General features: G+C 37.3%; 1 protein-coding gene across 1 annotated transcript; it reads left to right on the top strand.

The window, feature by feature from the left end:
* Positions 1-6,221: 6,221 nt before the first annotated feature.
* LOC143882124 (integrator complex subunit) lies at positions 6,222-23,351 on the top strand. Its single transcript, XM_077385547.1, has 11 exons — positions 6,222-6,338; positions 6,568-6,954; positions 7,282-7,496; positions 13,198-13,554; positions 14,027-14,237; positions 15,814-15,906; positions 16,264-16,355; positions 19,221-19,338; positions 19,492-19,577; positions 22,359-22,410; positions 22,512-23,351. Exons 1-11 carry the CDS (start codon positions 6,330-6,332, stop codon positions 23,019-23,021), a joined length of 2,130 nt encoding a protein of 709 aa, XP_077241662.1. The 5' UTR covers positions 6,222-6,329; the 3' UTR covers positions 23,022-23,351.
* The last annotated feature ends 3,072 nt before the right edge of the window (positions 23,352-26,423 follow it).

Below are 26,423 nucleotides of genomic sequence, written 5' to 3'. Positions count from 1 at the left end.
TTATGGTGTTTCAAATTCTAGTTCTTTCATAAATCACTGTGTTAGAAATTAATAACGACACGACAGGTATCCTACACACTTTGATATGAACAAAAATGGTGCTTCTCTTTTCTCAACTGTGGAAAAATTATCAGTTAACACTTAAAAGTATCCAGCATCGAATGAGCTGGGTACTAAACCCAAGATCTTAGGCATGACTATCCTTTACTCTGAACGCATCTAGTGCTCCTCGAACTATGTGATATTTCACACCGAGTCAAACCTTGACTCTTCGTCCTCTTACTATGACTACAAAATGTTCTTGAGAATCATGGCCAATACCATGTATATAAGCAGTGATTTCAAATCGAGAGTTTAATCGATTAGTGTTTCCCCTGAAGAACGAAAATGAATTAATTACATTGGTTTCAGATAGCATAACAACTGTCTTCTTCAACCTCTATGAAAGTGAAAGAGTAAACTCATTGGAGATGAGAGGTTTAGTCGAACAAATGTAAGAAATTTGTATTGTTGTTCTTTTCCACCTTTAGTTTTTTGCACTTCCTTATCCCACTTGGCTTGACTTGGAATATGAGATCTTCCACTTGCTTTGGCCATATTCCTTTATATGACTAAAGGAGAATTTCACATCAGATGTGAAATAATTTATTTGTTTTTGTGTAGATTTAGAGCATATGCTCTTGTTTGTTAGCAGACTCCGGTATGCACAGCAATGATGCTTCTCTTTTCCTTAACTATAGAAAAATTATCAGTGAAGTCTCTTGAACATAAAAAGAGCTTGATTTCAGAACTTGAAATGGCCTGAAGACTCTGAACTCAGATTCTCGAAGTGTAGGGATGCTTACACCCAAACTGAAGAACTAAGAAAGAAACCCAAGTTGCACCCCCAGTTTCAGATGACATGACAACCATCTTCAACCTCTATGAAGCTGAAAGCTTAAACACATTGAGGAGGAGAGGTTCAAAAGAACAAATAGAAGAACATTCATACTTTCGTTGCTTCTCCATCTTTTGTCATTGGCAGTTTCTTTTCCATCTTTACTTGGATTGACTTGGAATATTAGGACATGGATACGGCAACAGGAAAAAGGGATTTGCTAGCGTCCATCGCAGAAGGCATTTCGTGGATGGCCTGTTGCATGTGAGAGCAGCCACATCATGAATGAAGACAAAATCTGCTTAAAAGTGAACCGATATGGCTGTTCTCACATGTAACAGGCCATCCGCGAAATGCCTTCTGCAATGGACGCTAGCAAATCCCCAGGAACAATGGAATGAGCACAACAATAATACTAGTTGAATGTTCTTACCTGTAGGGGTCCCATCAATCTGTTTGCCGATCTCCTTAGAGAACTCAGTTGATCTCCTTGAACCTTTTGATCTCAGGACGGCACACTCCTTCCTATGCCTTACTAGTCACGGCGAGACTCGACACACCATGCAAGATATCAGATGGAATTGCAAAAGGAACAAGAACACTCATATCGCAGCTCAAAAACAGTTATAGTAAAGGATCAAGGCAAACTATAGACATCTCTAATGCATGGGTGACTCTCACTCAAAATCACACTAGAACTAATCACAGTGAATACAGGACTCTCGTGAAAGAAGAAATTATTACACACTTGAAAATCTCTCCTTCTAGGAAAGCAGTTCTGAGATGGTCCAACAAGGAGAGCTGTCTGACCATCTTGGAGAGAAACTCCAATGAGAATAAGACCACAAAGAGTTGGCCAAATGCAAGTTGCCACCAGCCAATAAGGTAGGAGTCTATACCTCCACAGTATTCAAACCCAAATCTTTCATGAACATTGAAGTCCATGAAGAATGTACTGCTGTAGAAAGAATCCAATCAATGTTTGTACAAGTACCAATACTAGAACAAGTCCTTCAGCAAAATCCAAAAAAGATATGTCACCTTTAGAGCCCTCTTTAGAAAAAATAAAAGAGTTTCTTTTGGAAAATTTAAGTGAAAACCCATCAAAACTCGACAAAACTCAACCAAAATTGAGATCATATTAAAAGACTCCACAAAGGTTGTCAATAAAACATCCAACATATATAGTCCGAAGGATATCGAGGAATTCAGTATCCAAATCAGTGAACTATTGGAGGCTGGGCGAATAAGACCAAGCACATCACCTTTTAGCTCACCAGCTTTGGGACCCGGGTAGAACTCACCCTTGAAAGCTAGTCATTGAGGGGAGGGTGACCAAGTCTTTATAGGCCCTTCCGCATCCATTCACTTTTCCAACATGGGATCTTTGTTTTTTGTTTGGAAGCCCCAACAATCCCCCCCTCCACGTGGAAGCAACATGGGAACCACAAGATCTTCCCCAAGGGTACACCGGGGCTACCTTCGTTCCTGATATCCCAGGAAGTTACGAGGGCGATAACAAGAAGCGCCGTAGTGAAAAAACTATTCTATAAAAATAATAGGAGAAACAAGTGGAAATTCCATTGGAAAAAGAAGTTCAGGTACAAAAACTAATAAAATCCAAGGACGGTATCTTAGGCCAAAAAACGCCTCAAGATCACCAAAAAAAGACCACCTTGCCCAATGGGAAAACCACCACAAAATGCAAGGGTTGGCTATGCCATAAAGAAGGACATTATGCAAATAAATGTCTGCAGCAAAGAGGCAGCCAAGCAACCAAAGTCGCCAACAGAAGAAGACGACTCTTCAAATAGTAATGAGGAGAGTACCAATGTTGATTCAGAAACAAATTTCATAATAACTGACCATTCAGAGGAAAGCAGTTTTGAAGTGGTCTGATTAGGAGACCTGTCTATCTGACCACCTTGGAGAGAAACTTCAATGGAAAGAAAACCACAAAGATTTGACCAAATGGAGGTTGTCACCAGTCAACAAGGGAGAAGTTTATACCTCCACAATATTGAAATCTAAAGCTTTCATGAACATTGAAGTCCATGAAGTATCCAAACGGGCCCTTACTTTTTACTTTTCTAAATTGTTATTATGAATTGACTAACAATTAACCTTTTTTGGTAACAAGGATGCATACGGCCATGTTTGGTAACCATGACTCTTTTTTTTCCATGAAACTGTAGTTTATGATTTATGACACGGTGAGAGAGTGCTAGTGAGAGTGGGAGATGAAGAGCGCTCTAAACTAAAATTCCCAAGGAAAAAATTTCATGGCAGCCAAACGTGACGTGGCAGGTCACACATGACTTGATGGGGCCCACAAATATGGCACTTTTTGTTGGATTTGATTCAATTGAGAACATTGGACAGTGTAAAAGAAAGGAAGGAGGAATGGTGAAGGCACTACTAGGCTGCGGTAGTAGATGAAGAATTCAAAAGGAAAGTGAAATAGTTATTTGGCATGGTAGCAGCGCATGGAAGTGTGGACCTCACTGTAGTGGTTGACCCAGAAGATCACTTCTTTTAATTTTTACTGGCTTCCCTTAATTGATTATGTGTAATGCAAGTAGGGACTCCTGGTCCCAATGTAATCTTCATAGTATCAATGAAATTGTCAATTTTCAAAAAAATAAAAAAAACGTGGTCTATGTCTAATCGGTGAAATTGATCTTGTAGACCATCGTTACTATGATTACCAAAATTACAAAAATACTCCTTTTTCTAAAAAAAAGGCTCTCTCTCTCTCTCTCTCTCTCTCTCTCTATATATATATATATATATATATATATATATATATATATATATATATATATATATATATATATATATATATATATATATATATATATATGAGGAAGCTCACCAAACTTATAGTGAGCTAGCTTGCCCAATCACATGAGTCCCACATTTTGGGGAGTGATCCAAACCATTCATTTGCAAGGAATGGAGGGGTTAGGATGATCCTATGGAGCTGATTTTTGGTACACCCCCCATTTATGTAAGGGACTTTCAAATGAATGGTTTGGATCATCCTAACAAAGTGGGCCCCCATGTGATTGGGCAAGCTAGCTCACCAACAGTTTCCTCTCTCTCTCTCTCTCTCTATATATATATATATATATATATATATGAGGAATAAGATTGTATGCTCGACCGTACCTAAAGTTAGGTACGGTAGAGTGCCAAATCACATGGGTCCCCCATTTTTGGTGGGCATCTAAACCATTCATTTGTAAGGCCCCATCATAGATAGGGTGCATACCAAAAATCAGCACCATTGAATCATCCTAACCCCTCCAAAACTGGAGGCCAAAATGGGCAGATTTGTGGACAAACACTGTCTGTCCATTTTGGCCTCCACAAATGGATGGGTTAGGATCATCCTATGGAGCAGATTTTTGGTATGCACCCTATCTATGATGGGGCCTTGCAAATGAATAGTTTAGATGCTCACAAAAAATGTAGGACCCATGTGATTTGGCACTCTACCGTACCTAACTTTAGGTACGGTCGAGCTTACAATCCTTTTCCTCTGTGTATATATATATATATATATATATATATATATATATATATATATATATATATATATATATATATATATATATATGAGAAAATGGTTCCTACACATATGTGTAGATAAGTTATCTACACACTAGCTTAAAATACAGTGGGGGCTACGTTATTTGAGTGATCCAAACCATTCATTTTTAAGGCCCTCACATAGATAGGGTGTCCACAAAAAATCAGATCCATAGGATCATCCTAACCATTCGAACTGTGGAGGCAAAAAATGGACTAATTTGTAAAGGTTTAAAGACATCCATTTTACCTCCACAAATCGTAGGGTTGGGATGATCCTATGGATCTGATTTTTTGTAGACACCCTATCTATGTGAGGGCCTTTAAAATGGATGGCTTGGATCACCCAAACAATGTGGGCCCCCACTGTATTTTAAGCTAGTGTGTAGAGAACTCTCTACACATATGTGTAGGAACCGTTTTCTCTCTCTCTCTCTCTCTCTCTCTCTCTCTCTATATATATATATATATATATATATATATATATATGAGAAAAACGGTTCCTACACATATGTGTAGAGAGTTCTCTACACACTAGCTTAAAATACAGTGGGGGCCCACATTGTTTGGGTGATCCAAGCCATCCATTTTAAAGGCCCTCACATAGATTGGGTGTCTACAAAAAATCAGATCCATAGGATCATCCCAACCCTACGATTTGTAAAGGTAAAATGGATGTCTTTAAACCTTCACAAATTAGTCCACTTTTTGCCTCCACAATTTGAATGGTTAGGATGATCCTACGGATCTGATTTTTTGTGGACACCCTATCTATGTGAGGGCCTTTAAAATTGATGGCTTGGATCACCCAAACAATGTGGGCCCCCACTGTATTTTAAGCTAGTGTGTAGAGAACTCTCTACACATATGTGTAGGAACCGTTTTCTCTATATATATATATATATATATATATATATATATGAGAAAACGGTTCATACACACATGTGTAGATAAGTTATCTACACACTAGCTTAAAATACAGTGGGGGCCACATTATTTGGGTGATCCAAACCATTCATTTTTAAGGCCGTCACATAGATAGAGTATCTACAAAAAATCAGATCCATAGGATCATCCTAACCATTCGAACTGTGGAGGCAACAAATGGACTAAATTGTGAAGGTTTAAAGACATCCATTTTACCTCCACAAATCGTAGGGTTGGGATGATCCTATGGATCTAATTTTTTGTAGACAACCTATCTATGTGAGGGCCTTCAAAATGGATGGCTTGGATCACCCAAACAATGTGGGTCCCCACTGTATTTTAAGCTAGTGTGTAGAGAACTATCTACACATATATGTGGGCCCCACTATATATGAGAAAACGGTTCCTACACATATGTGTAGAGAGTTCTCTACACACTAGCTTAAAATACAGTGGGGGCCCACATTGTTTGGGTGATCCAAGCCATCCATTTTAAAGGCCCTCACATAGATAGGGTGTCTACAAAAAATCAGATCCATAGGATCATCCCAACCCTACGATTTGTGGAGGTAAAATGGATGTCTTTAAACCTTTACAAATTAGTCCATTTTTTGCCTCCACAGTTCGAATGGTTAGGATGATCCTATGGATCTGATTTTTTGTGGACACCCTATCTATGTGAGGGCCTTAAAAATGAATGGTTTGGATCACCCAAATAATGTGACCCCCACTGTATTTTAAGCTAGTGTGTAGATAACTTATCTACACATCTGTGTAGGTACCGTTCTCTCATATTTCTACACACCTGAGTAGATATATATTAGTTACCGCTACTTTTTTTTGAAGTTTGAACCTTTGCCGGACAATTTCTCACTTCAGCTTTAGGGTTTTCAGGGCAACACAGAGAATCCGATTTTCTGCAACTGTCATTATGAAGCTCGTTCGTATCACACACACTCTCTCTGTCTATTTTCATTTCTTCAATTAGGGTTTCATCCAAATCTCTTTTGTCTATTCTCATTTCTTCAATTAGGGTTTCATGTAACCCTCTTTTGTCTATTTTCATTTCTTCTATTAGGGTTTCATTTCTTCTATTAGGGTTTCATGTAACTTGCTGTTGTCAGATTTTAATTTCTTCTATTAGGGTTTCATATAACTCTCTTTTGCAGAGATGTTTGAGCAAAGGGGGAGGCTTTCATTTCCCGCCATGCCACATGATGAACATATGCGGCTTTCGAATCCTGCTCGAATGCCCCGTCGATCTTTCAGCTCTCACCATCTTTTCACCCATTCCTACCCATTCTCATCCAAACCCAACTGCTGAAAATTCTGATCAGGACGAAAAATCTTCGAATTTGGCATCTGGGTCTGGTAAGAAGAGAAAAATTGAGAAAACCCTAGAAGCCGCTGATTTAATTAGCGCAGAGCCTTGTTACAAGACTGTTGGAAATTTGCACCTATGGGATCTTTCTTCCATTGACATTGTCTTGATATCGAGCGCAATGGGTATTCTCGGATTGCCGTTTCTTACTCGGAATAGCAAGTTTTCTGCCATGGTAATATGATGGAGCAAGACCCAATTTCAATTACGCGGTTTTATTGGGTGTGTTAGTTTAATTTGGTTAGTTTTCTGCCAAGGTAATATGGGGGAACTAGACCCAATTTCATCAACGCAGTTTTATTGGGTGTGTTCGTTTAATTTGGTTAGTTTTCTGCCAAGGTAATACGGTGGAACAAAACCCAATTTCAATTATGCGGTTTTATTGGGTGTGTTGGTTTAATTTGGTTAGTTTTCTGCCAAGGTAATACGGTGGAACAAGACCCAATTTCAATTACGCTGTTTTATTGGGTGTGTTGGTTGAATTTTGTCAATTTGTGTGCAGATTTATGCAACAGAAGCAACACGAAGACTTGGGCAGCTCATGATGGAGGATCTTGTTTCAATGCATGCTGAATTCGTTAAATTCTATGGCCCCGAGGATTCGTGTTTTCCCCAGTGGATGAAATTGGAAGAGCTTGACATGCTTCCTTTGTCATTGAGAGAGACTGTGATGGGGGAAGATGGCATGGAATTGTGGAACTGGCAAGCCTTGTATAGGTAATTTTGCTGTTGGTGCACCCATGTTAGATTTTCCTTGATTTCTTGGAATTGTCGTATTGACTGTTATATAATGCTTTAGACAGAGAAACATGATGCAAAAACTGTCAGCTATGTTTGCAATAAAGATACATTATTTCTATAATGGTGGTTTATCCTAGTTGTGAAGATATATAATCCAAGTCCTTCGAGAGCAATCATCCACAAAAGAAACGAAGTAATTATGACCAAACAGACAATTAGTGGGAGCTGGTTCCTAAACATATAATAGGAAACATAATATCACTTTAATTAGAACTCAAAGGATAAGAAACTCAACAATGTTTGGCAAATTCACAGATTTCACGCCGGAGATTCAATGAACTTGAAGTAAATATCCAGGTCAAACAACCAACCATACCTCATTGCAGGTAGACTATATCATATTTTGATATCAAAGGATTAAGAGGAAATTTTCCCCAAATCTCACAAATGGCATTACTAGAACCAATTTTCAATCACTATTCGCTTCTTTTGGAGTTGAAACGATGGGAAGGGAATCATATCCGTTTAAAATGAATCTAGCATGGTTGGGAATACCGGATTTTGTAAAAGAAGTGAGGAAAGGATCAGAAGATTTTGATTGTGCTGTAAACTTAAGGCTATAAAATAAAATTTGAAAGAATGGAAAAAGATTCTTGTGATGATTCAAAGAGAGGAGTAAATTCCAAGGAGATTGGAAATTATTGATAATAACATCAGAGGCCATTACAGAGGTAACTTTTTGTAGAAAGAGGTAATCTAAAGATGGAATACGAAAGCATCCTAAGGAGAGAGGAGGTGATTGAAGAAAAGATTCGAGAGCCAAATAATCATTGATAATAACATGAGAGGCCACTAGAAAGGTAACTTTTTGTGGAAAGGGCCAAAGGGGTAATCTAAAGATGGGATAGGAAAACATCCTAAGGAGAGAAGAAATGATTGGAGACGAGAGTCAGGAGCAATTAGCTCGCCGGGGGTGCCGGGGGCAGCGTCCCATTAGAAAATTTTAACTTTTGGATTCTTCACTAAAGGGTATTTCGGTAAATTTCTCCATGTAGTGACGTTGATATATAAGCCACATGTTAGGGTTACGGGATTAGGTTTTTCTTTTGTGTTTTCTTGGCCAAGAAGAAGAGAGTTTGTAACCCTAGACAGAAATAGTGGGAAATCTTCCCCCGTGGACGTAGGCATTGCCGAACCACATAAATCTTGTGTTTCTTGTGTGATTGTGTTTTTTTGCATCGTTATTTTGGTGTTTTTGTTGCACATCGTGGTTGATCCTTGTCGAGAAGGTATTTCTCGGTTTTTCTAGTTGGAAGACCAACAATGTCCCAATAGTGCACCCTATCATGTCCCAACTTCCCATAACGAGTGCACTTCAACTTATTTTTTTCCTTGTTGAACTTCTTTCCCCCATTCTGTCCCCTCTTTGAGGAGCAATGTTAAGAGCAAATCTCTCTATTTTTGAAGCATTATAGTGTTGCATTGTTGCCATCCTACTCTCCTCACTTTGAGCATGTGCATAGACTTGTTTGAGCATAGGTAAGTCTTCCCTTTCAAGTATCTAGCCCTCCCCAGACCCCGCAATGGCGGGAGCCTCGTGCACTGGGCCGCCCTTTATAATCTATACATTGCTCATCATCGAAATGGGGAGAAATCTTTGGCCAGCTACTTTGCATCTCTTCTGAGTATATGATGCCGCAATATCCTATAGAGAAAAGTAGGAAAGAAGCTGTTTTTGTGACTCGAACCCGTGACCACCAGGCATGGTTTTAAATTTTGGGCGAAACGTTTCGATTCGTTTCGGCCTAAATATTTCGGTTTCGGCCGCGACCGAAACGAAATTTACATGAAGTCTTTTCTTTACAAGATTTCGATGAAATGTCACCGAAATTTCGTTTTCAGCCTTTTTTACAAAATTTTGGGATCAACCAGAATTTAAAAAAGTCCACTGAAATGTTATAATTCCCACCGAAATAGCCAAATTCCCACTAAAATCGCCGAAATTTACACCGAAATTTTAAACATTTCGGTCGAAATAAAAAAAACGAAATCATAATCATATTTTTACATGATTTCGGCCGAAATTTTGGCCCGAAACCGAAACGTTTCGGTTAAAACGAAATTTAAAACCTTGCCACCAGGTCACAATGGAGCAACCTTACCCCTGCGCCAAGGCTCGCCCTTGGAGCAATGTCTTGACTATGTACGTGCAAAATTCTTCACCTGAGAGTTTGTTTGTGTTGCTGCATCCCTTATATCCTTAGCTGTCTTCAGGAATAAAAAAGCCACTACTGGTGTCCAACTGCATATAATTGATGAGAAAGGACAATTGTGAAATTCTTAAGTTCCCAGTTGTCATGAGTTTCATTTGCGGTTGGTTCCTTCATCTTCCTAATCAAATATCCAGGTTTACCCCTTATATCAATAAGCATGTTCACGAACTGTGACCATTGAATATAATTAGGTTCGTTCAGCTTAACTGTTGTTACCTGCACTCTAGATTCTCCAGAGAAAATCCTAGGATAGTTAAACTTCGTGAACCTCCACTAGTATTGGAAGTTCCTTTTGTCTTTCTGTTTGCGGACATCTCTTCAGCCAACAAAAGAATTCCGAATAACCAAACAAACACTCATCCTTCGAAAAAATAAAAAACACTTTTGTAACTTCTCCTGGGGCCTGCCTACTACACCCCAAGTGCAAACCAGTCCACGCGAGTGACAACTGCCGGCTGTTTTACAATTTACACAACAGTATCAAATTTTCTCCAAAAAATGTATGTCCACAGCATAGAAAGGTCTCCCAGGCAGCAAGAAAGATACTGAAAATCAACAAATCTCCTTCAATACTTAATAGACCACCATGAAACAACCTCCATTGCGATTGTTGCAGAAAAGGGCAAAAAAGAAAAGAAAAAGAGCTGACTAGATCCAGTCCACAATCGGAAAGAATAGAAAAAACGATGCAGCCACATGATTTACAGAAATCTGATTTGTTGTATGATTCAATTGACCAGCCTTAAACCATCTCAAAGAACTTCTAAAAATCTCCCAAAATACGACAAATTAGGATGAATCAAGCTTTAGTGGGGCCATCCCGACTGTACAACTGCTGAAATTGGCAGTACGGTCAGGTGACATCAGCACATTTCCAAATCTTCTCTTGCTTACTTCAGAAAGAAAGGGAAGTCAACTTTCTTTTTTTCTGATGCGGAATTGCAAAGTAACATGCAAAGCAATAGGATTTGGAGAAGGGATAAAGAAAGAAAGAAGACGTGGATGAGAAAAGAAGAGAGGGAAATTATGTTCGTGAGATTAGATAACCCAAATAGCAAACATCTTTTACTTATCACTCGTGAAACCCAAATCAACCTATAAAATTCGCTTAAGGGACTCAAATACATTTACAAAAATGCCCTTATTTCTCCATATATTTTTCTCTCCTAGTTTGTGTTACCATCTACAATAATTCAAACCTTTTATGGGGATATGTCCCCAAGCCCACCCCAACTCCATTTCCATTACTGGACAATGATCTGAAGTGAGCCTTGGGTGCTCGCTGGTTTGTTTCCAGGAATTATGCTATCCAGGCATGCTCCACCAAGGACTTGCCAATTCTACAAAGGATCAGGGTCTCTTTGTGGTTGACCATACATACCTAGCTCCAGTAACTGTAGATCAATGAACCTATTTCTGCCTACAAACTCAGAGAATCCTTGCATACTTGTGGTGTCCTTGAGAGCCCGTTCTTTTCATGGGAAGACAAGATTATGTTAAAATCAGCTCCAAGACACAAGTGTAGTCGCCATATAGTTCTCACTGCCAATTCTGGCCACATTTCTTCTCTAAAGCTTGCCTTTTCCTAAAAAAATAAAAAATTAAAAAAATTCTAGGAGTTCACTGGCCAGAGACTCTCACTGGCTATTGTTAAATCATCACTATTCATAACAAGAGTTTAAGTAGAAATAAAGGCCTCCACCCACATAATCCTCTTTTCTGTCAAAGCATGGTTGAGGACTATGTCTTGTACTCACGTTGATTAGTATTTTCTATAAATGGGTATTGTCGTTTTCTTTATGATGCCTGCGTTTTCCATTTGAAAGCTGCCAAATGCATTGTGAGACATATCAAAAGCACCATCACAGTTATGGTTTACTCTAGGACATTTCGAAAGCACCATCACAATCATGGTTTATTCTGGTCTTACTATGATGATTGCTCCACTACATTATCAGGTTTCTTGATGCTGATTAGGCAGGGGCTCTAGACTCTTGCTCTTGTGGATCAACAACAAGATATTATGACCATGGTTTTAAATTTCGACCGAAACCCGAAATTTCAGTCTGAAAATTCGGATTTCGGTCAAGACCGAAACCGAAACTACCTGAAACTGAAATTTCGGTAATTTCGGCACAAGCTTGAAATTTGTTTTTTTTACCGAATTTTGTCTGAAATTTCGGTTTAATGCATAAAGTAAACATGAATAAATTCGTCATCATTTTGATATTATGAATACAATAATTCTCTTGTTGATCATTCCTGTTTTCATTCATGCAGTAAACATAAAGAAATTCATCATCTTTTTGTTCTTGACAAGATTGAATATTTATTAATAGCTATAGCCACTTTATTTTTCTCCCCTAGTCAACTTGTTGATATACCCACCAAAGGTATTCCAGTTGGACCTGACACTAATATTAGCTCCAACCAAACCTCTTACTGTCTATTTCCATACTCTTTGATGTACTCACCCACGGTCTTCCAGTTGCACTTCACACTAATATTAGCTCCAACAAACCTCTTACTCTCTATTTCCATATGCTCTACGTCTTCTCATCAATTTCGCAGAACGTTAGACTTATTTACATAGGCATTTTAGAGAATGTAATTTATTAGGGAATTGGTACAATATGCCCCTATGTCATTGTTTGGCCTTGTTCATGTTTAGGCTTGCGCAAAATGATCCAAAGATGGACCAATTATGCTTTACCCCAACAAACAAGGATCATTCCACAAGTGATAAACTAAGAACTGGGAACTTTGATCCAAATGAGTACGCCAGCAGACCACGAAATTAGCTGTCACACCAGGTTATATGTTTTCAAATGACAATATTTTATTTGGATGCACAGATAGTTAATCAGTGATCTTATTTACATAGATATATTTACTCGACTGCAATCTCCTTTTGCATTATACTTGCTTGGTGGAGTCTTTAATGGATAGTTGTTCCGGAATTCAAATAATCTTCTGAGCAGTGGGAGATAAACATTTTTCAAGCCTCTTTGCTTGTTACTGTATTTGACCTACTGAAAACATGTAGGTTTAGCATTTGCTGTTTGCCAATCTGATGATAAGATGATATTTTGAAAAATATACGAGGAATTAATCTCCAAAATTCTTCTCTATTGGGTGCATGGTGGTCATTTTTTTTAAATGCATGTCATTTTTTGTGTTAATGCATTGTAGAAACATAACCGGTACACATGTTCTCATATTAATATATAAAATTCTCCTTGATGTACGAGATGTTTCCCTATGACAGGTTGGAACTGTTTGATGGATTTTATTTTAGTTGATTGAAAATTAATTATACTCTTAAAAATACAAAAAAATAAAATAAAAAAGAATTAGTTATACTCTTCATTTTTTAAAATATTGAATAATAATAAATTTGTCAGTGCAGGAGATGTTAAGGATTGCATCCAAAAAGTCCACCCTCTTAACTACGCAGAAGAAGCCTGCTACAATGGCACCTTGATCATTAAAGCATTCAGCTCAGGCTTGGAAATAGGTGCTTCTAATTGGACAATACGTGGTCCAAGAAGAAACCTTACATACCTTTCAAGCTCCATATTTGAGTCAGCTCACGCAATGGATTTTGATTATCATACTCTTCAAGGGAGTGATCTGATTTTGTTTTCAGATTTCTCTTCCTTGCATAAAACAATCAGTGTTTCTAAAAATGCTGATGGCACTGCCAAACTCATTAAATCAGCGGTCAAATGCTCAACTTCTTCTAGTTGCTCAGTCCTCAGGTATATTGTCTCTATGTATCTGGAATAGTATTTAGAGTCTATGTCACAAATATCTCCAATATTTTCAAAATATAGCGATTTTAACTTGATATTTTGATAAAACGACAAAATCCCGAAAAAATCCTAAGAATTAAAAAAATATAGCGATATTTTCATTTACCTCCATAATATCACGATATTTTCATTTACCTCCACAATATCAGGATATTTTCATGAAACTTTTATTTTTATTTTTTCTTAATTTATATATTTTTAATAATTTTATTTTGTCGTTTTTTTCCGATATAAACCTTATATCCTTACAAAAAAGATCAATATATCCGGAGATTTTCCCTTGCCGAGAAATTCCCGAGAACGATATTTGTGACATAGTTTAGAGTGAAGTTTTTATTTATTTTACATATGAGAATTTCATTATGCATAGGAATTTCTGTAAATTTAAGCCCACTCATTAGTGATCAACATGTTGCAGGGACACTGCTAATAACGGGGAGGAGGTTGTCAAGTCATTAGTTAGTACCGATGAAAGTTCAGAGGAGCTTGACAAGCTTACTTTCATATGTTCTTGTGCTGTAAATTCTGTTAAAGGAGGGGGTTCTGTTCTAATTCCGATAGGTCGACTTGGAACCATTCTCCAGTTGTTGGAGCAGATATCACTATCCCTAGAATCTTCAAATTTGAAGGTCATTTTCTGTTTTCTTTTGTTGTTTGCAATATGTAGATGACTACCATGAACCTACAGTCTATGAACTTGAAGTTCTATCACTCTGAATTGATTGCTCTTTTAATCCTTTTCCAGTTTTTTATGTACATAGAAAAGATCTTCCTTCTCAAAATGAAAATCAATGCTGACAACTCAAATGTGAGAAACCAATTATGACTGCTGACTGTTGGCTTTAACCAGTAGTCACTTTAATAGCTTGTTTGGATTGAATACTCATGAGGTATTTAGAGGTATTTAGATTTGTAACTTTGGATAGGGAAAAGAAAAAATCTATAGTAGTGCTAATGAAATTTTATTGGTTCAAATCAAAATATAGTTATTTAACTGTTGATTGCTTCTCTAAGGATGAAAGCTTTACATCTATCTTATAAAAGTACTCAACACCAAAAGATGGGTTCTAACATTTTTTGGAGAAACTTGTGAGATGTTCATGTAACAAGTAGTTTTCTTATGATTTAAAATTTTAAATACCTTGAGTTGCATTGGTCATACCAAGAGGAGGATGACAATTGATGAGTGTGCTATGCATGCACCATGGCTATAAATTTCTGCCGAAATACCGAAATTTCGGATTTCGGATTTCGGCTGGGACCGAAACCGAAATCCACAAAACCCGAAATTTCGGATTAAAAATGTAATTCAATTTTTTTTTTCCGAATTCGGCCTAGGCCAAAACAGAAACCGGAACCAAAATTTAAAACCTTGGCATGTAGGCACTACTCCTATTCATTCTAACTATGAGGATTAGTTGTCACTTGTCAGCTCCGTTCCAATGGACGTTTCATTTTTCTTCTAGAATGGAATGTTTCAATGTTCGCTAGTTTCTGTGTTCCATTTAGGAAAAGACACAACTGAAATTGTAAGAAGCTAAAAATATAAAATTGGAACATAAATGGAAAAAGACGAGAAGAACAATAACAAAAACTAAAAAAAAACATAACTACATATTTTATTTAATCTAAAATGAACACTACGTAATTACTAATTACTATCGATTTAATTCGTATAAAGAAAGTTTTTTGTTATTTTTGAACACCATTTGATTGGGAATGACTGTCATCTGAATAGGCCCTTAAAGGCATCTAACCATGCTAGGGAAACTGGTTAGAAATTTATAAACGGAAAAAAGGTACTGCTTGGGAATGGTCTGGAATATTCAAAATTGATTGAAATTTAGGTCAGTATGTTTTGATACAATTTCTGTTTCAGAAATTTCATCCATAATGGAATGAAATTGACAGCTAAGTATCATGCCTTTCTCGTATTTATCATCTAGTTTTTTTATATTTTCTAACGCTTTAGGGGTAAAGCATGAACTAAGAACTACTTTTCAAAAAAAAAAAAAAGTACGAACTAGTAACTCATTTATCAACAAATTATATTTTTACATGAATTTTTTTTCTTATATTTTCTGGTTTATAATTCAGTGGTGAGACTGTTGCTATTTCCCATCTTTCTTTGGGTTCATTATGTTTGATGGCCATAGTTGAGTTACACCTACAATAGTTACAACATCCTATTTGTTTGTATTCTAGGTTCCCATATTTATAATCTCCAGTGTGGCAGAAGAAACATTGGCATTCACCAATATTGTGCCAGAGTGGCTTTGTAAAAAACGCCAAGAAAGGGTACTTTCTTTTTCTTTTTTATTCCTCCAATTCTTTCAAATTTTGAATCTTATACTATGTTTTTTTATTGAAATGGTAATCTTATACTATGTTAGTGGGAGAAATTATTTGGTGTAAGGCCTTACAACAATAAGGCCCTTGTATGGTGGAGATACCATACTTGATATTTGATCCAACAGCAGCTTCTCAAAAAATGAGCTGCTGTTGGATTAAATATCAAGGGTGGATCCTCTACCATATAGTTGTAAGGCCTTCCACCATATAAAAACTCTGCTATTGGTAGGAAAAAAGTTTTGAGCCTTATACTATTTTATTGGTAGGAAAAGATACAAATATGTTTCTTCATTGGTTTTGCAGTTGTTCTCCGGGGATGCACTATTTAGACATTCAGAGCTCATAAATGGGAAAAAGCTTCATTTATTTTCCTTTGTTCATTCGCCCGATTTATTGTAAGGCATTTTCTTTTGATAATTTCTCTGTAACGTTCATCTGTTGTACTGTATATTTATGAGAAATAAACTAAAAAAATGTCTTAAAGTTCTGTTATGATTTCACAATTGTTACCATTGTTTATGGGTATCATACTTTTAAGTTTTAAATATATCAAACTTGTGTTGGGATAGGGGAGGCTTGTGCCTTAAATAATGAAGTTCTGTTGAGACAGTGGCATTGGAGGTTAATGGAGGAAAAATAGGCTCTACTATGTAGAATAATTATTGGGATATGGGAAAGGGTTGTAGGGGAGGGTTGTAGGCGTGGGCTGTGGGGAGTTTTCCTGAGGCAGGGGCTTGGAAGGATGGTGGTTTGTTTATCAAATCAAAGTCTGTCCCTGCTTTGAGAGATTGAGGAGGGTAGAAGCTCTCCATTTTCACTTGACAACAATTCAGGAAAAACATACATATTTTATTATATTAATAGGCTCGGAGGGAAGTGGGAGGGAGTGCTATTCGTGAGGGAGCTAGTGGCGGGGTTAGATAAAGTTAACGCATGCCCACTTTTAAAGGCTAATAATGGCGTTTACCTTTCTCTTTAGGGCCTCATGTGAAAATACTCCTAAAAAAATATTGAGTTGTAGAATGGAAATATAGCCATCTCCTGGTAGTTGCTCAAGGACTTCTACTGGGAATGAAAGTTCCCAAGTTTGGCCTGACGCCTTAATTTCATGATATGATGAACACAAAGTAAAGATGGTCGGGAGTTACAACTTACAACTTTTGAAACAGGGAAGAAAAGGGACTATATTCTGTTCATTCATTTATGATGGTTGACTGTTTGTATTTATCACTGTTTCAAAACTTACTGAGTCGATCACCTATTTGCCTTAGTCAACTTGGTTTTATCTTGGTCGAGTTCTGTCTGAGTCCAAGTTTGCCCCTACCAAGTCAATCAAAACTCCGTTGGCTTGCTCGAGTTAATGAAAATTGCATTTTATGTTTTATCTTCCATACTTATGGTTTATCTTATTTGTCCAAGATCTTTCATGTCAAAATCTTGCTTGTGCTTCTCTTTCAGGCTTTTGATCTCATCAAGGTCTATATCATCCACATAGCCTTCGGCACGACCAATTACTTTACTTGTTTCTATATGTCAAAAGAACAGAGAATTCTTTGAATCCCTTTATTGAACTTTTGTTCCTTAATGCTAGGCTCAACTTGTGAAACCACTCCCTTGGCATTTGTTTTAGTCCATAGGTGGTCTTCTTTATCTGACAAAGTTCTGCTATTAGCCTTTTGATGCTTGTTGGTTGCTCCATATACACTTACTCTTTTAAATTTCCCTGCAAAAACTGACATTTTTGGCATCCCTTTTGTGTAAAAGCCAGTTAAGTTAGCCAAGGCCAAAATCACATGATCCGTATTCATCTTCACTATTGGATTGTAAGTATCATATTAACCTAGCTCATTGGTTGACATTTTGAGGAAAAAAACACTTCAATTTTTTAGATTATTGGAGACAGACAGCAATGGTCATCAAGTGTCTAATTGTCCATTGCTTGAAAGGAGATGATTGGGGATTTTTTCTATTCAAGATCTTTATGGAAGTTGTGATTCTATGGGTAATTAATCCCGCGGTTAGGTATAAAATTTAAGCAATATGGGTTTCCCCTCCTCAAACGTTATTAAATTAAACTTTGATAGTTCTTCTTTGGGCAACCTGGGCCAATTGGGTGCATGGGGAGTCTCAAGAACGAGACTGTGAAGACATAAAGTTGTTTCTCATCTGTTAGGTATTTTAGATCTGAATAAGTGAGAAGTGCGGGCTGTTCTCTGCTGGCTTCTATCTTTAATAATGAGTTGGAACTTGGAAGGCTTTGGGTGGAGGGTGATGCGCCAAACAGTACATCGTTGTCTTTGCGTGAAAGCCTGGTTTTTATCATCTTACACAGTTACACCGTCAAGGAAGTCCTCCACTTATCTAGAATTCTCTTCTTCTTTTTTTCAATGTTTGTTGTGAAGATTTGGCTGATGTCTTGGCTTCATGTGAAAATAGGAATGTAATAACTCAGGAAAATCACTTGACTTGGCGTTATATTGGCCATATTGTTATTTCTAATAAAAAAGCATAATTTTAAATATCATTATGGGCCAAATCTTTTTACTATGGGTTGTTCAAGTTCTGTGTATCTCATGATAATGTTAACTGTAAATATGTGCCCTTTGAAAGACAAATGGCATATTTTTTCTCTTTTATGCTCTAATTGGAAGGAATAATATTGCTTTGGTCTTTTTCATCAACATTTTTATGAGTAGTGCCTTCAATCATAAGAATCAGATTAGGGACCATTCGAGGTTTTCTCATTATTTTCTCATTAATATTTTCCTAGTAATTTTTCACGAGCATGTAAATTCTTTGTGATTCGGTAAAACAAAGATGTCATTCTTGATGTACTTCAAACCAGTAGTAGATTTTGTTTTGATTAGTAAAACCAGTAGTAGATTGATGGCTCTAATAATGGTCAAAGATTAACGATTCTCTTGGCCTGTAATGTTAGATAGAACTAGATTAGAAGTAAAACTAAAGTAGATATTGCTGGAGTTGTTACCAACAAGGTTTTAAATTTCGGCCGAAAGACCGAAATTCTGGCCGAAATTTTGGATTTCAGTTGGGACCGAAACCGAAATCCCCCGAACCTAAATTTGTTGAAATTTCGGCCGAAATTTCAAAATAAAAAATTTATTCTTTTTTATTTTCCAGGATTTCGGCCGAAATTTGCCAAATCGAAATTTAAAACCTTGGTTACCAACTTATAGCTGCCTGATTATGTCATTTAGCATCTATTTTCTACCTTGATTAAAGTGAAGTTTTGTGTTCAGAACAATGTGGCAGGAGCCTTGCATAGTGTTTTCTCCTCATTGGAGCCTGCGGCTTGGTCCTGTTGTTCACTTGCTCCAGCGTTGGTGTGGGGATCATAACTGTTTGCTTGTCCTAGAGGTATATGGTTGTTTTATCCTCTGTTTACGGCACATAGATCATGGTTTGAATATCAGATTACATTCCATAGAAGTATTTTCCCTTCATAATTAGTCACCCTACGATCTAATTGGATGGCCCCACTTAATGTTGTAATGGATGGGTGACTTGCAGCAAGGAGTTGATGTTGATCTTGCTCTCTTACCTTTCAAGCCTATGGCAATGAAGGTCCTTCAGTGTCAATTGCTCTCTGGAATAAAGTATGCAGTGATTCTCTATTTTACTTTCTTACGTTACTTTTACATTTTATTCTACTCCGTTTGTAGGTAGAATCTATTATGCAATTCTCTTTGTTCCACTAATCGTATGTGCATTTAATTTTTGATATGTCTCGCTTATGAGCACATGCATTTGTTTGTGTGTGCACGTGTATTTATATAGACACAACAGCACACACCTGTACATGAACACCACACAATCGGGATATAATGAAATACCATGGATGGGCTTCTGTGACTTTTGTATTCAATATTTCTTCCAATAATATTTTAACCTTTCAAGAAAACAAAGAACAAAGAACAAAAAATAAATAAATTATTAAAGTAGGTTGATCAGGGCTGACTAACAAGTGCAGTTCACTACAGATTCTATATTAGACATTCCTGTGGCTCCTCGTAACCTGTATTTCACTACTTGGGATTGAAAATGAGACAACATCCGGTCTCATAGATTATGTTCCTCACCATAGTGGCATCTAAACTTTATTAATAATAAAGCATAGCATGGTATACATGACACAACAACATTAAAAGAAACAGATCCAAAACAGATGTGATCTAAAAGATATAGGAGAGAAAACCCAAATAAAAGAGCAAGAGGGATCATAAGAGACCTAGGACGGTTCTTGCTGTTTGCTTGACCGGTTCAAGGGAGACAACCTCCTCTTCAATTTCTTTAATCTCCAAGATTGTTCTCTTTTACATCCATAACCTTCTTTTGTTCTTAAGTAATCCTAAATGCAATCACAACCATTGAGATAATCCAATCTCAACCTGACAAATCCCCCGTTAAGTGAAAAACATAGATGACTACTAAGTAATACTTTAAGTTCATAGTCGTCACCACGTAAGTTATTAAAAACCTGACTTAAGTTATTTATGATATGACTTAAGTTGATGCTCCTCTTTTACATCCATAACCTTCTTTTGTTCTTAGGTAACCTAAATGCAATCACAACCATTGAGATAATCCAATCTCAACCACACAAATCCCCCGTTAAGTGAAAAACATAGATGACTACTAAGTAATACTTTAAGTTCATAGTCGTCACCACGTAAGTTATTAAAAACTGACTTAAGTTATTTATGATATGACTTAAGTGGATGCTTCCCACCATCTTAAGTTGCTAAAACCCCAAAAACGAAAGTATTAAAATGGCTGCTAGTTCTTTCCCCTGGTCGTAATGGTGCTCATGCATCAACTCCTTGAGGTTGAAAAGAACTTGGCTTCAATGAGAAAACCTATAAATACTACTGAAGTTCGAGTAGATCCATCCAACTGTGTCGATTTGTTGTAAATCTCTCTAGCTTCTCTTTAAAGAGTTTGTGTGGTATTTAATTGTAAGATTTCACTGTAAATGTTCTCCTAAATCAATTTTATTGAGTTATTTTGGTAACTCAATGATCTCTCCTTGGTGAAAAATAAGTTGATTTCTCTACTGTTAAATCAGTGAAATAAATTTAGAGGACTGATATCTGCACGATCATGTTTTGATAATGGGACGACTCACCTTGTTAAACACTTTTTGGCCAGCTGTCAAAAGCTAGTACAATTCCCAAAAAGCTCTCAGAAGCCAATTAGAGAAGTGTATAAGGTGAGTCGTCCCATTATCAAAACATGGTCGTGCAGATATCAGTCCCCTAAATTTATTTCCAAGTTATTGTTAACTCAGTGGCTTCTTTGTGATCAATCCATGGGGACTTAAAAAATTTCAATTTTGGAGGCATCCTTACTAAAGTACATACATCTCATATTGGTAGTGCACCAGATCTTGAGATTAGATTTGAGTCTGGTTTGGATGATAAAGCTATCATCGTACCATATTCATTTCTCTATCAGACAAACATTATGATCGGTATTCCTAAACTACTATTGTTGCAAAAGAGTTGTGGGAACTTTGAAGAACATCTTTATTGAAGTAGAAAAAGTAAAGAGGTTCTGTTACTTCTGTATTTTGTTTTCATGACAACTTCCTAAAATTTGATATCTTGCAGAATTTCAAACTCTCTTTTTTGCTTCTATATTCATTTATCTGTTGTCTCGAATGCGCGGAAAGATGTTTTGTATCTCATTAATCTTTTCTCTCTGATATCAGAGGTTATGAAAAATGTCGATTTTATTTTTCATTTTTCTTTTGGTTGTATTTTGTTCTTAAGATGACTCTCAACACCCAGAGCTCCGTACCAGTTGGTTATGGCACTTAATTTTGATTTTGTATCTGTATTTATATCTCATAATCAATGCTCTGACATTAGTAAGGACTGGTGATACTTTGGGATCAAATGTAAGTGTGATTCAAATAAGACTGATTGACACATAAGAAATCGGAGTTTCTTATATTACATCACTTGTTACTTCTGAAAGAACTGCAACTATTACCAATAAATTGCATTGCTTTTTTTTATTGAATATCATTGGTAACTTCTAATGATTTAGCGAAATAACTAACATGATCAATGGGGCTCCTTTTCTAAACCTTGCTGTATCCCCCGTAACAAAAGACTAATCTGACTGCCCATTTGTATATGCTTAATAAAGATGCATCACGGAAAAATAGTACAAAATCAGGGGCACAAGTAAGAAGAACATATTCCCTGTGTACTCGAATGTTTGTTCCAATGGTTATATAGACTGAATTCTGACACCATTCAATTAGCTCTGCTTATTCTCTTTGATTCATTATGGAAGAACTAAAAGGTTCATTTAATCTTGGGTCACTCCACCTTGCCAGTGACAAATAATGCTTTTTGTCTTGTTTGTAGAATACAAAAAGTTCAACCTTTGCTTGAAATGTTGCAGCCAAAGCTTGTTCTGGTAATTTGATCCTACGGCTACTTTTTGTTCACCGCACCTTTATTTTTTTTCAATGGAAAAGTTACTATTCATGTAATTTCGGTTTTTTTTGTTAATGATAGCTTCCTGAAGATTGGAGGTTGCAGCATCTTGCTACAAACATTAATTCAAGCTCATTCTTATACTACTCCGAAAATGAAACACTGCGTGTGCCTAGCTTGATGGATGACTTTGAAGCTGGCCTTGGAACAGACTTGGCATTTCAGTTACAGCCTAGAAGGATGCAACAGGAAAATATGGCCCTCGCGAGGTTGAAAGGGGAGCTTCGTTTAAGCCTTGGAAAGCATTTCTTGGTCTCTTCAAAGGAACCTATTGACTATTCTCATACCCAGCTTCTTTATTGGGGTACTGTTGATCCAAATCGCTTAATTACAGACTTAAACAAAAAGGGTATAAAAGCATTTGTAGACAAAGATGGGAGTGTTGCAGAAAATGCTTGTTTGATACATATAGATGGAACCAAGAGGGCGATAATAGAAATCAGCTCAACGCGTACTGTAATTAGCACAGCGGACGAAACCTTGGCTGCTGATATCTTCGAAACCGTCAGCGGTGTTTTGGATGGCATATGACTGAAAATGGGGACTTATCATTTTCATAACTAGCCTCTTATGTTCCAATCCATGTTCTTTGTGATTGTTGTCTAGTTGGTTTAACATATCCTGTCAAAGGTTGGTGATGTGCTCTTGGGTTGGAGATTCAGACCTTAAAATCGGAATTCTGGCAATTGAAGGGACACTGAATTCTGCTGTCATCCCTTAAGCTCTGCTGCCAAGATGTATTAATTTGTTATTTTATTCCAATCACTTTGTTTCAAGGGGTGGGATGTTGTGCACATGAGGAACACATCATATAGAAAATTATGTACAGAATGAGTACTTTAAAGTGAATTTTGGAAATCATGATTCTATAAGATAGATAAATTTAGGGAAATGATATATCCGCCCCTTTTGATCACCAGGAGCACCCCCTGTCAGTGTATCAATGACAAAAGAGGGCTGCTGTACTTATGTCTGAAGGATTCAATGCCCTTGATTGCCAGAAACACTGACAGGGGGTGTTCCTGATGATCAAAAGGGGTGGATATATCACTTCCCTAAATTTATATCATATTCGTCATAAATATCTTATCTCTCACAAGCAGCCCCACTATTATTTCATGAAATATATTTTCATGGTTGCCAAAAAAATTTGTTCTCTACTATCCACCCATGATCTTACTAGCCACTTTTCTTTCATTCTTTTCCTTGTTCTTTTCCTTATCCCACTCATCAACACTTTTTAGTCCTCACATGGTTTTGCCAAAGTCAATGAGCTTGCTATGTTATTGCTCTATCTTTTTTCATTGAAAAATGATATAAAAATTAATTGACCCCATGGCACGTTAGTAGAGTTGAGATGGCATGACTGAGGAGAAGGTAACATGTGATAAAATGCAAGGAAACAGTAAAGGCTACTTTATTGCCACATGTTTTAATAATTGCACCAACTCAGCTCGTCTTCTATTTTTTAATTGGATGCTGAGAGCTTTTTTAGGAACTGTAATAACCTTTGACAGCTGTTTAAATAATAAAAGACAAGATGAGTTAGTGCAGTTATCAAAACATGATAAAAAGACAAGATGAGTTAGTGCAATTATCAAAACATGATAGTGCTCATATCAATAGCCAAAAATAAATTTTATTTTTATTAGAGTTTTTCTTTCCCTTGTTTTCCACCCTTTTCTCACCTTCTCTTCACCCGTTCTCTCTCTAGTCTCTCATTCACCTTCTCTTCTTGGCCTTAAGGGACAACCTCTCTAAGAAATTGTATCTCAAGAGAGAACTCCAACTGTTCACCATAAGTAATGGGTTTTTTTTCTGTTTAAATTCACTTGCTCAAAAGATTGTGCTTAAGTTTTTGAAACAAATCACTAGTGATGGGGTGTAAAAAGACCAGCCTATCAGCTGCCGACACGTGTCTCGGGGAGTGCCCACCACAGACCAGTCTATTAGCTGCCGACACGTGTCTCGAGGGGGGCCCGCCGCAGACCCCGCGTTAGCAGGGGTAGTTTGGTAATTACAGCAGAATAGGTAAGCTTGAACCTAGCTGGTCGGCACCTGTCTTGAAGCATTAACTCCCCAACTACCCCATTTTTCCTCTATAAAAGGGCTCCCAGAGCTCATGAACAGGGTAATAACTTCTTCACCCACCACTCTAAAAACTAGCTCTGCACTCTTGCTCATACTGACTTGAGTGTCGAAGGACCTGTCCGGAGTAACACACGGCCATTCTGACCTCGTTTGCTTCTGTGCAGAACGCAGCAGAACTCAGTTCCACAAGACTCATTTCCTTCACTTCGACTCCTCGAGTACTCCAGCTCGGCTCTTACGTCACTTTCATATCTGTTACCGATTTTAGGCCTAACAACTAGTATGGAGGCAGACTGCTCATCTTGCAAAAATGGTCACCGGAGATGCCCAGTGGAAAAATCAAATTTCACATGCCTCAGTTTGGATCCGATTACCAGCCCTCCCCATTTCAACTTTAGAACCCAAAAGGCCTTAATACAATCGCTAGTGGGCTGGGTAATCCGCTTTGCAAAGAAACACAAACTGCAGAAGCTTTAAGATTGTGCTATACCCGTTTTATGCATAGAAGTGGGAGCAGATTCCTACCCCCAGGAAGAATGATTAACCATAGAGTCGAGTATTAATGGCGACCATCCTCGTACCAGAACAACTGCAGCTTCAGCCACTCATCGGATGCTTTCACTAAAAAGCAAACAATGAGAGGTAAGAAGCAGCATCAAGAATGGTGATTCAAAACTCATAAACACGTCGCAACAACAGAGAAAGAAGCCCAGACAAAAGAAGCCCCTGCCCAAGGGACTGAAGAACCACAGGTGATTCATTATAACAGTTATTCCGTCCTTGAAGATATATAGGATGGTGGAGGTGACCGGGAGGACCAAGATTCCAATGTATCCTCGGAGAATTTATCTACTAATAATGAATTAAACCAAAGCCCAGTTCCGAGATCAACAAAAACATAAGCACAAAGCAACCTCAGGACTCCAATGTCAATTACTCTTCAGATGAAGCATGGCAGGAGGTGAGAAGAAAGAATTACTCCCCCATTCCTCAACGAGGATCTCCTCCTAATAGCCAATATGTCAAGAATAGCCCAAAAATAGAGGACAAATCACCGAGAACAAACCAACATAAGTTGAGGAAGAGCTAGAGAATTGGGAACTTATCCCGATCTCAAATGAATAGGATCTGAACACATTATTAGGATCCATGGATAGATTTAGGATCCTTACCATAGGATTTGAAATTTTTTCCGATCAGATCCAGACAACTAACAAATGCCAACAGGACAGTCCGAAATCCGAATTTATTATACTATTTTACAAAAATACCCTTCCACCTTTTATAACTTACTATTATTTCAGGGGTATTTTTGTTAAAAGAAGTAATGCATTTTTTCAAACTATTCATATTTTCAATATCTTGTCATTCATCTCTCTTCATGAGTTAACCTCTCGTCTTACTTCTAGGGCTGCAACTTGGGTCGGGTTTTACCCGACCTGAAAATAACATGGGTCACGTAGAAATCATGGGTCTTGGCTAGGGTCGGGTTTTAAATTGGAAAACCCGACTCAATCTTGTGTAGGGCCGGGTTTAAAGGGAAAGAAACCAGTAATACGAAACCCGACTCGACTCATGTGAGTGTACTGTGGCTTTCTTAAATATCTCTTGAATAACATAGTAAATTATTTTCCAATATATTGATACAATTGTTTTTATTAAGGCAATCATGTCTGTTATGTGAAAATATAGTGTCATTAAATTGATACACTTGTTTACATGAATTTAGTGATTTTTGGTTTGAGGATTTTTTTCCCTTCAATCTTTAAAATTAGTCACTATCCTACGCTAAAAAAAATGAAAACCCGACCCAATCCGAGAAAACTATCTTGGGTAGGGTCG

This window comes from Tasmannia lanceolata, unplaced genomic scaffold (genome assembly GCF_043159265.1).
Source record: "Tasmannia lanceolata isolate RefF3 unplaced genomic scaffold, GAP_Taslan_0.1 ptg000007l, whole genome shotgun sequence".
NCBI classification, from domain to species: domain Eukaryota; kingdom Viridiplantae; phylum Streptophyta; class Magnoliopsida; order Canellales; family Winteraceae; genus Tasmannia; species Tasmannia lanceolata.
This window is presented reverse-complemented; position numbering and strand designations above follow the sequence as displayed.

Coding starts and splice junctions, on each gene's coding strand:
- LOC143882124 (XM_077385547.1), top strand. Junction 19,339..19,491: donor ACTGTTTGCTTGTCCTAGAG/GTATATGGTTGT, acceptor GGTGACTTGCAG/CAAGGAGTTGATGTTGATCT. Junction 19,578..22,358: donor CAATTGCTCTCTGGAATAAA/GTATGCAGTGAT, acceptor TCTTGTTTGTAG/AATACAAAAAGTTCAACCTT.